The following is a 12,333-nucleotide window of genomic DNA, read 5'->3' on the forward strand; positions in this document are numbered from 1 at the left end:
TATTGTGTACACCTGTACCTGGAAATAGGCCATATTGTGTACACCTGTACCTGGAAATAGGCCATATTGTGTACACCTGTACCTGGAAATAGGCCATATTGTGTACACCTGTACCTGGAAATAGGCCATATTGTGTACACCTGTACCTGGAAATAGGCCATATTGTGTACACCTGTACCTGGAAATAGGCCATATTGTGTACACCTGTACCTGGAAATAGGCCATATTGTGTATACCTGTACCTGGAAATAGGCCATATTGTGTACACCGGTACATGGAAATAGGCCATATTGTGTACACCTGTACCCGGGAATAGGCCATAATGTGTACACCTGTACCCGGGAATAGGCCATATTGTGTACACCTGTACCTGGGAATAGGCCATATTGTGTACCTGGGAATAGGTCATATTGTGTACACCTGTACCCGGGAATAGGTCATATTGTGTACACCTGTACCCGGGAATAGGTCATATTGTGTACACCTGTACCCAGGAATAGGCCATATTGTGTACACCTGTACCTGGGAATAGGCCATATTGTGTACCTGGAAATAGGCCATATTGTGTACACCTGTACCCGGGAATAGGCCATAATATGTACACCTGTACCCGGGAATAGGCCATATTGTGTACCTGGGAATAGGCCATATTGTGTACACCTGTACCTGGGAATAGGCCATATTGTGTACCTGGGAATAGGTCATATTGTGTACAAGTGTACCTGGGAATTAGCTGATTTCTTGCTTTGTAAACATTATTTATTGTTATTCTTACAGAAATATAAAAAAACTGTAGAAAAAAACAAATCATAGGAATAATGTACAAATCAGACATACAGAATGTATACATCTAGCCTGGTGCATTTGACAGATGGGTTCCCAGATATATCCTATATCTGCAGCTGTGGTAGGTTTTATGAAAAGCCATCATAGTGTGGTACCTAGTGATGCAGCAGGAAGCCACAGACTGAGAGTTATATAGTGGGAGGAGCAGGGTCCCCAGCAGCACAGAGTATATCAGAAGATGAGGGATGTGTCAGTGAGGACAGGGCTGCATGTGACAGGGGCAGTGACATGATGTGAGGAGGAGAATGGAGGCAGCAGGAAGCCACAGACTGAGAGTTATATAGTAAATGGAGCAGGGTCCCCAGCAGCACAGAGTATATCAGAAGATGAGGGATGTGTCAGTGAGGACAGGGCTGCATGTGACAGGGGCAGTGACATGATGTGAGGAGGAGAATGGAGGCAGCAGGAAGCCACAGACTGAGAGTTATATAGTAAATGGAGCAGGGTCCCCAGCAGCACAGAGTATGTCAGGAGATGAGTGATGTGTCAGTGAGGACAGGGCTGCATGTGACAGGGGCAGTGACATGATGTGAGGAGGGGAATGGAGGCAGCAGGAAGCCACAGACTGAGTGTTATATAGGGGGAGGAGTAGGGTCCCCAGCAGCACAGAGTATATCAGGAGATGAGTGATGTGTCAGTGAGGACAGGGCTGCATGTGACAGGGCAGTGACATGATGTGAGGAGGGGAATGGAGGCAGCAGGAATCCACATACTGAGAGTTATATAGTGGGAGGAGCAGGGTCCCCAGCAGCACAGAGTATATCAGGAGATGAGTGATGTGTCAGTGAGGACAGGGCTGCATGTGACAGGGGCAGTGACATGATGTGAGGAATGGAGGCAGCAGGAAGCCACAGACTGAGAGTTATATAGTAAATGGAGCAGGGTCCCCAGCAGCACAGAGTATGTCAGGAGATGAGTGATGTGTCAGTGAGGACAGGGCTGCATGTGACAGGGGCAGTGACATGATGTGAGGAGGGGAATGGAGGCAGCAGGAAGCCACAGACTGAGCGTTATATAGGGGGAGGAGTAGGGTCCCCAGCAGCACAGAGTATATCAGGAGATGAGTGATGTGTCAGTGAGGACAGGGCTGCATGTGACAGGGCAGTGACATGATGTGAGGAGGGGAATGGAGGCAGCAGGAAGCCACATACTGAGAGTTATATAGTGGGAGGAGCAGGGTCCCCAGCAGCACAGAGTATATCAGGAGATGAGTGATGTGTCAGTGAGGACAGGGCTGCATGTGACAGCGCAGTGACATGATGTGAGGAGGGGAATGGAGGCAGCAGGAAGCCACATACTGAGAGTTATATAGTGGGAGGAGCAGGGTCCCCAGCAGCACAGAGTATATCAGGAGATGAGTGATGTGTCAGTGAGGACAGGGCTGCATGTGACAGGGGCAGTGACATGATGTGAGGAGGAGAATGGAGGCAGCAGGAAGCCACATACTGAGAGTTATATAGTAAATGGAGCAGGGTCCCCAGCAGCACAGAGTATGTCAGGAGATGAGTGATGTGTCAGTGAGGACAGGGCTGCATGTGACAGGGGCAGTGACATGATGTGAGGAGGGGAATGGAGGCAGCAGGAAGCCACAGACTGAGCGTTATATAGGGGGAGGAGTAGGGTCCCCAGCAGCACAGAGTATATCAGGAGATGAGTGATGTGTCAGTGAGGACAGGGCTGCATGTGACAGGGGCAGTGACATGATGTGAGGAGGGGAATGGGGGCAGCAGGAAGCCACAGACTGAGAGTTATATAGTGGGAGGAGCAGGGTCCCCAGCAGCACAGAGTATATCAGGAGATGAGTGATGTGCCAGTGAGGACAGGGCTGCATGTGACAGGGGCAGTGACATGATGTGAGTAGGGGAATGGAGGCAGCAGGAAGCCACAGACTGAGAGTTATAAAGTGGGAGGAGCAGGGTCCTCAGCAGCACAGAGTATATCAGGAGATGAGGGATGTGTCAGTGAGGACAGGGCTGCATGTGACAGGGGCAGTGACATGATGTGAGGAGGGGAATGGAGGCAGCAGGAAGTCACAGACTGAGAGTTATACAGTGGGAGGAGCAGGGTCCCCAGAGCCATAAGCCATGATATGTACTAACTACAGATCCCAGTGAGATAAATGTTATTTTACTGTCTGTTTCATCTGTAAGGCTTTGGCTAAGGTCTGATCATGTAGCAGCTCTTGTTATAAAGGCAGAAGATACATACAGCAGTTTTAAAAAAAAAAGTCAGATTTACAAGTAGACAAATGAAGAGACAGTGGATGGGATGTATTGTGGCGCGAGTTCGGTGGCTGTGTGGGACGCCGGCCAAACTGGGATGTTTCTTTAAAGGGACAATCAATTGCAAGGCTAAACTATACCTTGTAAATGATTGCCCCTTTAAATAAAACCTCTGAGCCAGCATTTAGCACCGCAATACACCCGGCCCGATATTTGTATATTACAAAGTGTTACGGCTTATTGCTGAACATGCTCTCCCGGGACCGCGAATGTATATATGGAGCGGGCTTCTGCAGTTCCACAGTGCTCAGGTCACATTCCAGCATCCCACGGATCCAGTCGTCATCCAGGGACCCGTCCACGAACTCCTGGAGGCTAATGATAGCTGGAATGAAGGAAAGATGGGCGATAACTCAGCACATACCATAACGCAAGACCTGATGCGATGTGCGCAAGCTGCGTGGCTTATGTCTGGATGGTTGTGGTCTCCCCAATATTAGGTGGTCCCAATGGTCTATACCCAATTTCAAATGCTTTTGCCATGATGGGGGAGAACCAAAGAGTCTAACCTAATCGTTAGTATAAAACAAAGTATAGCACCTCCCTCTGACACCACAAAGACCCACCCTCAGACTGTGATTGGCCCTCAAGCCAATCAGTGAAAGAACGTGGATGACCATTCATGTTGGTTGACCATTGATGGTCTTCCATGGTTGATGGTATTGAACTATGTAATGGTCTTCCATAATATAGCTTGATACCATTGATGGTCACCCATAGGTTTGCCATCAATTGGGAGCACACGATGACCATCCATCCCTAGGTGGAACAGGGTGTGTCATTCTCCTTGGTACTGCCTCGCCCAGGTAACACCTAAAAGGCACGGATTGGCTGGGGACCAAACAGCTTGACATCATATCTGTAAGCCGGTAGACCCGGGCTGCTGGAAGACCTGGGTCCAATGTAAAGGGTGACGATCCCTATAAAACCATGTGGGAACGGGGACCTGGTCAGAAAGCCTTGACTTTAGCCATTGCTCAATGTCCCAACCTCTTTAACTATTGGTGGTGGTACAGCACCCATTGACTGTAACATTCTTAGCCCTTATTGTTTTGTTAGAATAGTGGATTCAATGTTTACCATCGTGGTCTTTATCCAGGCGAATAAAGATGCGGTTAGTGCACTCTTCTGCCGTCAGGGGGTTGGCCTTAGTGAGGGAAGCCGCGAAACTCATCTTATACACCGCCTGTAAAATAGATTGTTATCCATGAATGCAGCGGCAGAAATCCAACAGCTTATAACTCGCAATCAGCTCTTCCCAACGATCTCCCAGACTCATCATCTACCGACGGCTGGTACCTATAACACCAGGGCCTTCACAGGGTACAGACCTTCATGATTTCCAGCATTTCTAAGCGGGTAATGGCCCCGTCATTGTCCTTGTCGTACAGTCTGAAAGACCACTTGAGTTTGTCCTCGGGAGAACCATGAGCCAGCATGCTGATTGCGGTGACATATTCCCGGAAGTCCACGATTCCGTCCTACGGCCAGGGAACAACGGCAGCAATTAGCTACCGTAGTGCAAAAATAACCCCCGGTATCATTCAGTATTTATAGCCCTCATTTACTAATATGACTATTGCTGCCGATGGTATAGGGGGTATCGTACAGTCGGCACCAAATGTTCGACATGCAAAGGTCAGCAGGGTAAAAAGTCCGGCATGAAATAGATAGACAGTGCTTAAAAATAATGGGTTTGAAATGTTGACATGACAATGTTTTTTTTTTCTTCAACTTTTTCATCATTTACCAACCACCTGGCATATGGCTGGGAATAGTAACCTGGCAAGATAAGTGAAACATACAAAACTACACCCCCAAAAAAAAGCCTGTCAACCATTTTTGTGTCAACAATTTCACCAGAACAACCTTTTGTACCTGTTGACATTTCCTACCGAATAACATTTTGACCTTTTGACCCTGGTGACCGTTTGCACGGCAACCACTTGGGGATGACCTCTTGAATGTGACGGTTTACTGTAAATCTATTGAACCGCACCCAATTTAAGTGTGTGTGTGTGGGGGGGTATTTATCACATCTGTTAAATGGGAAATGGGGAGGCGTCGCCCCAGCACCCAATTAGATTCTCGCTGTTATTTAATAAAAGTTATTGTACTAGATAAATGATACAGTGGGTAGAATCTGGTTGCTATTGACAACACCTGGACTTGTCATATGGGCTGTGGTCAGATCCTTAGTGCTGGTTTTCTACTTATACACACAGACATTTGTTGAATCTGTAAAAGCGTTTCCCTGGGGATAATTGCAGCATCTCTTACCCCGTTGTTATCCAGCGCTCGGAACAGCTGCTCGGCGTATTCCGAGGACTCGTCTCCCACCGTACAGTCACAGAAGTACTTGCGAAACTCGTGCAGAGTGATCAGACCGCTGGGACACTCCTGCACAAACTTTCTGCAAGAGACAAAACTGGCGGCGTGAAACGACTGCAGACGTCCAAAGGTCCAGGTGAGTTTTCCACGTTTTTTTTTTGTCCCAAATGTTGACATAGTCGACATGGACACCGTGAAAGAGTACCGCGTCCCCTAGCATGGCACACTATTCTATTCTCCCTCCAACCTTGTCGACCTTAGCCATGTTGACCTTCAGTGGATCGACCTTATAACCGTATACCAAATAAATAAGAAATAGATTCTGATTGGTTGTCTATAGCAACATGGGGGCATAGATGGACAGACGGACAGGGCACCATATAGGCGCATAGACGGACAGTGCACCATATAGGCGCATAGCCAGACAGACGGACAGGGCACCATATAGACGCATAGCCAGACAGACGGACAGGGCACCATATAGACGCATAGCCAGACAGACGGACAGGGCACCATATAGACGTATAGACAGACAGACGGACAGGGCACCATATAGACGCATAGCCAGACAGACGGACAGGGCACCATATAGGCGCATAGCCAGACAGACGGACAGGGCACCATATAGACGCATAGCCAGACAGACGGACAGGGCACCATATAGACGCATAGCCAGACAGACGGACAGGGCACCATATAGACGCATAGCCAGACAGACGGACAGGGCACCATATAGACGTATAGACAGACAGACGGACAGGGCACCATATAGACGCATAGCCAGACAGACGGACAGGGCACCATATAGACGCATAGACAGACAGACGGACAGGGCACCATATAGACGCATAGACAGACAGATGGACAGGGCACCATATGGGGCATAGTTGGTGGGCAGACAGACAGACGGACAGGGCACCATATGGGGCATAGACGAGCAGACAGACAGGGCACCATATAGGCGCATAGACGGGCAGATGGACAGGGCACCATATAGGCGCATAGACGGGCAGATGGACAGGGCACCATATAGGCGCATAGACGGACAGGGCACCATATAGGCGCATAGATGGACAGGGCACCATATAGGCGCATAGACAGGCAGACGGACAGGGCACCATATAGGCGCATAGACAGGCAGACGGACAGGGCACCATATAGGCGCATAGATGGCCAGACAGACAGATGGACAGGGCATCATATGGGGCATAGTTGGCGGGCAGACAGACAGATGGACAAGGCACCATATGGGGCATAGACGAGCAGACAGACAGACAGGGCACCATATAGGCACATAGACGGGCAGATGGACAGGGCACCATATGGGAGCATAGAAAGGCAGACAGACAGGGCACCATGGGGACAGACAGAAAGGGCACTTAATGGGGGCATAGACGGGCAGACAGACAGGGCACCAAATAGGTGCATAGATGGACAGGGCACCATATAGGTGGGTAGACGGACAGGGCACAATATAGGCGCATAGATGGGCAGACAGACAGGGCACAATATAGGCGCATAGATGGGCAGTCAGACAGACAGACAGGGCACCATATAGGCGGGTATAAAACAAATAAAAAAACTGAATAGAAACCGATCCAACACAATCACTGAACACACGCCTTGACAGGGCACAATATAGGCGCATAGATGGGCAGTCAGACAGACGGACAGGGCACCATATAGGCGCATAGACAGACAGACAGACAGGGCACTTTATGGGGGCATAGACGGGCAGACAGACAGGGCACCATATAGGTGCATAGATGGGCAGTCAGACAGATGGACAGGGCATCATATGGGGCATAGTTGGCGGGCAGACAGACAGATGGAAAGGGCACCATATGGGGCATAGACGAGCAGACAGACAGAGAGGGCACCATATAGGCGCATAGACGGGCAGATGGACAGGGCACCATATGGGAGCATAGAAGGGCAGACAGACAGGCCACCATGGGGACAGACGGGCAGGGCACCATATAGGCGCATAGATGGGCAGTCAGACAGATGGACAGGGCATCATATAGGAGCATAGATGGACAGGGCACCATATAGGCGGGTAGACGGACAGGGCACAATATAGGCGCATAGATGGGCAGACAGACAGGGCACCATATAGGCGCATAGATGGGCAGACAGACAGAAAGGGCACTTTATGGGGGCATAGACGGGCAGACAGACAGGGCACCATATAGGTGCATAGATGGACAGGGCACCATATAGGCGGGTAGACGGACAGGGCACAATATAGGCGCATAGATGGGCAGACAGACAGGGCACCATATAGGCGCATAGATGGGCAGTCAGACAGACGGACAGGGCACCATATAGGCGGGTAGATGGACAGGGCACAATATAGGCGCATAGATGGGCAGACAGACAGGGCACCATATAGGCGCATAGATGGGCAGTCAGACAGACAGGGCACCATATAGGCACATAGATGGGCAGTCAGACAGATGGACAGGGCACCATATAGGCACATAGACTAGCAGACAGATGAGGGTCATTAAGAACCCTTGGGAGCTCCCATCATTAACACTATAGTGCGTACACATGAGTCGATAGGCTGGAAAATATCATTAACTATATTGTTATCCTGCAAATCGTTGAAAAAATCAGATAATCTGTAGCCAGCTCTAAAATAAGCTGTCCTGTATTGTGTGAGGGCTACATGCAAAAGCAGCCAGTATTTACCCTGAACACACAACATAAAGAAAGGTATTTGCCCCCCACTCCCCCTGGATCCACAGCACGGTTTGTTCCAAGTACAACATAAACAGGGCACTTCCACCTCACCATTGTATCTAAGTGTAATCAAGACAACTAGAAACAAATAAATCACCAGGGCCAAATGGGATTCATCCGAGGGTATTAATGGAATTAAGGGATGAACTAGCTACCCCCCTACATTATATCTTTAGCAAGTCACTATCGTCGGGTATAGTACCAAAAGATTGGAGAATAGCAGAGGTAGTGCCTATATTCAAAAAAGGAAAAAAGGAAGATCCCGCTAATTACAGACCCGTTAGTTTAACATCAATTGTGGGTAAACTATTTGAAGGATTTTTAAGGGATGGTATCCAGGAATATTTAGACCATCACCGTCTACTCAGTACTAACCAACATGGGTTCGTGAAAAATCGTTCATGCCAAACTAATCTACTAGGGTTCTATGAAGAGGTTAGCAAAAACCTTGATAATGAAAATGCTGTAGATGTGATTTTCCTAGATTTCGCTAAAGCATTTGATACTGTCCCACACAAGAGATTGATTAATAAAATGGAGAACCTAGGATTGGGTGAAAATATCTGCAGATGGGTAGGGAATTGGCTATGTAGAACAAAGAGTGGTTGTGAATGGTGCCGTATCAGATACAATACCGGTACTAAGTGGAGTGCCCCAGGGTTCGGTTTTGGGGCCCATTCTGTTTAACATTTTTATTAACGATATTGGGATAGGGTTACTCAGCAATGTATCCATCTTTGCGGACGATACAAAACTTAGCAAAGTAATCAAATCATCAAAAGATGTCACCATGCTTCAAAATGATCTTGCAATTCTAGATGAGTGGGCAAAAAAATGGAAGATGAGGTTCAATGTAGATAAATGTAAGGTTATGCACCTTGGGAGACACAACCAGTGTGCAAGTTACAACCTTAGCGGAGAGGAACTGGGTAATTCCATACTTGAAAAGGATCTAGGAGTCCAAATAGACAACAAACTGGGATGTAGTGCCCATTGTAATGTAGCTACAAAAAAGCCAACAAAATTCTGGCATGTATTAAGAGAGGAATGGAAACTAGGGACTCACGGGTAATTATGCCACTGTATAAAGCATTGGTGAGACCTCACCTCGAGTACGGAGTACAGTTCTGGGCCCCACACTATAAAAAGGACATCATAGAATTAGAAAAAATCCAAAGGCGAGCAACAAAGCTTATTAGGGGAATGGAGAATTTAAGCTACGGGGAGAGATTAAGCAATTTGGGACTATTTACATTGGAAAAGAGACGTTTAAGGTGGGACATGCTCAACATGTACAAGTATATCAAGGGCCAATATAAGGAACTGTCACACACCCTCTTTTCTACTAGAAAGGAATCTAGGACGCGAGGGCATGAGTATAGATTAGAAGAAAAAAGATTTCATTCAGCTAGTAGAAAGAATTTCTTTACGGTCAGAACAGTCAAACTCTGGAACTCTCTTCCCAGAGAGGTGGTAACGGCTGGCTCATTAAATGCGTTCAAGGCAAAGTTGGACAAACATTTGCTGGAGAAAAATATCCATGGGTACAAATAAGAAATATAATCTGTCTGTAAAATACCAGAACCTACCAAATCAGCAATGGATATCTATACCAGGTTGAACTAGATGGACGCACGTCTTTTTTCAGCCTTACCTACTATGTAATATGTGACTATGTAAGATATATACAAAAAAATTACCTATACCATTCATGTAGCTCCAAGACGTACATGCCGCTTTTCCGTGGTATCGATGCCACCTGACCCATCGCTGAACGACATCAGGGAACTTGATCCCGCCCGTAGCGCTGGCCAGAATTTATATCAGGTGAAAGATTAGGGGACTTTGCATCTCCCAAATTACATTGAAAGTATTTAATCTTCTCAGGCGGCCCAGCCCTCCACTAATGTGATTACATGTCCTATAATCCACTTTAACGGCAGCACAGCGCAGCCCGAACCACCCTGCAGTTTGGATGCTAAAGATAATATTTGTACTTATTAATCGGGTGTAACGGTTGTGACGGAGGAGGACATCGAACCTCACCGCTCGGGCCTAGGCGAAAGGGCTGGTGCCAGCAAATGCCAGGGAAATCTGACCGACGTGAGCTGACGACGGCCAACTGTACTCATAGTATGGCTGCATCTCACGGTCCTATTTGTCCACAAAGAATACAAAAAGTAAAGTGTGGGGGACAAACAGGGCCGGCGCCACCACTAGGCAGCCATAGGCCTTTGCAGCTGGAGGGCGGCAGTTTGGAGCTGGTCCCCCAACGCTGCGTCACCCAGCAAGCAGCCCCATCCCTGGGGAGCGTCGTGGCACGGCGACCCCCATCACCCGGCAAGCCCCCCCCCCCCCTTCATGCACAAGGTCGACACTGGAAAAAGGCCACACAGGGAAATGGTTGAATCACGGAAACCTCAACATGCGTTTTTCACAATAGGTCGACACCATACGGTCAAAATTAAGAAGGTCGACATAAGCAAAATGCAGACAGGGAAATAGTCGACGCGTGAAAGTCGACATGCATTTTTGTAGGACCCGAAGCATGGCGAGCCATGGAGGAGATGCCGTACACTAAATTTGGATGTGATTAAATGTACAATACCAAAAAATAAAAACTCATGTCAACCTTTTCATGTGTCGACAATTTCCATGTCAACCTTTTTGCTTGCAATGTTCTGGAATACAATTCCAGAAGGTTGTGCATCAGATATTCTAGATGCCACCTTGTCTGTAAGCTCCCCTGGGCATCTCTGCCAGTTGTTTCTTGTTATTGCCCCCATATGTCGCTCAGGACTGGGGGTCACTGATAGGGGACTGGGGGTCACTGCGATTGGAGGTCACTGATAGGGGACTTGGGTCACTGATAGGGGACTTGGGTCACTGATAGAGGACAGGGGGTCACTGATTGAGGATGGGGGTTACTGATAGAGGACAGGGGGTCATTGATAGAGGCATAGTTACCTCCCCTCCTGCATTCTGCAGGAGACTCCCTAAAATAACAGCAATCTCCCTTTCTTCCTTATTAGTCTAGCAATCTCCCTCATGTCACCTAGCCCACATTACACTGTTAAGGCCCCCATACACTAGGGCGACTTGTCCTTAGGACAAGTCGCCCCAGACTTCCCCCTGAGCTTCCCTGGCTGCTCCACGGGGGAGCTTGATTAGATTGGCACTTGATGTGCCATTTTTTACATGTGATAAATCGTCTCGATTTATCACATGTAAAAAACCCGGGGAGCAGGGGAGGGGGGGGGGCTACAGAGCAGGGCTGCTGGTGGGAGCAGGGGGGGCTGGGGACGCTGCGGGGGACACAGGCGGCATAGAGCCGGGCAGAGGGAGCCGAGGGCTGTCAGTGCTAGAAAAAAAAGCCTATACAATGAATTGGCAGCCTGTGATTGGCTGAGCGCTCTCTCAGCCAATTGCTGACTGGCTGAGAGAGCGCTCAGCCAATCACAGGCCGCTCATTCATTGGATGGGCTTTTTTTTTTTTTATTCAGTACTGACAGCTCCCGGCTCCCCCTGCCCGGCTCTATGCCGCCTGTGTCCCCCGCAGCGTCCCCAGCCCCCCCTGCTCCCTCCACCGCCGCGCCGCCCCACTAGGTCCCAAGTCGGGTGGTCGGACGTACAGCAGTCCGACCACCCGACGAAGATCATATGCGCACGGGACCGCGCATCGGATCTGAGGGGACATCAAAACTAGACGATTTTGGTCCGATTTCGGCCAGATCCGACTGATCTGGCCGAAATCTGACCAAAATCGGCTAGTGTATGGGTGCCTTTACATCATAGTTACCTCCCCTTCTGCATTCTGCAGGAGACTCCCTGACATAGCAGCAATCTCCCTCTCTCCCTCATTAGTGTAGCAATGTCCCTCATGTCACTTAGTCCACAATACACTGTTACTGTACATCATAGTTACCTCCCCTCCTGCATTCTGTAGGAGACTCCCTGACATAGCAGCAATCTCCCTCTCTCCCTCATTAGTCTAGCAATCTCCCTCATGTCACCTAGCCCACATTACACAGTTACATCATAGTTACCTCCCCTCCTGCATTATGCAGGAGACTCCCTGACATAGCAGCAATCTCCCTCTCTCCCTCATTAGTCTAGCAATCTCCCT

At 48.7% G+C, this 12,333-nt stretch overlaps 1 protein-coding gene across 1 annotated transcript; it reads right to left on the reverse strand.

The window, feature by feature from the left end:
- Nucleotides 1-2,653: 2,653 nt before the first annotated feature.
- Nucleotides 2,654-10,023, reverse strand: LOC146072230 (guanylyl cyclase inhibitory protein-like). The gene is made up of 5 exons (XM_083179562.1): nucleotides 9,908-10,023; nucleotides 5,409-5,541; nucleotides 4,460-4,609; nucleotides 4,209-4,314; nucleotides 2,654-3,453 (listed from the first exon to the last, which is right to left on the reverse strand). The coding sequence occupies exons 1-5, from the start codon at nucleotides 9,973-9,975 to the stop codon at nucleotides 3,299-3,301; spliced, it is 612 nt and encodes a 203-aa protein (XP_083035688.1). The 5' UTR covers nucleotides 9,976-10,023; the 3' UTR covers nucleotides 2,654-3,298.
- Nucleotides 10,024-12,333: the final 2,310 nt, after the last annotated feature.

This window comes from Crinia signifera, chromosome 4 (assembly GCF_055691185.1).
Source record: "Crinia signifera chromosome 4, ASM5569118v1, whole genome shotgun sequence".
Taxonomy (NCBI): Eukaryota; Metazoa; Chordata; class Amphibia; order Anura; family Myobatrachidae; genus Crinia; species Crinia signifera.

Bases quoted from the DNA above. Each gene is read 5' to 3' on its own strand.
- LOC146072230 (XM_083179562.1), bottom strand. From the start codon at position 9,975: ATGGGTCAGGTGGCATCGATACCACGGAAAAGCGGCATGTACGTCTTG. The intron at 5,542-9,907 runs GTAATTTTTTTG...TGTCTCTTGCAG, and splicing joins GAGCTACATGAATGGTATAG to AAAGTTTGTGCAGGAGTGTC. The intron at 4,315-4,459 runs GTCTGTACCCTG...TCTATTTTACAG, and splicing joins AAATGCTGGAAATCATGAAG to GCGGTGTATAAGATGAGTTT.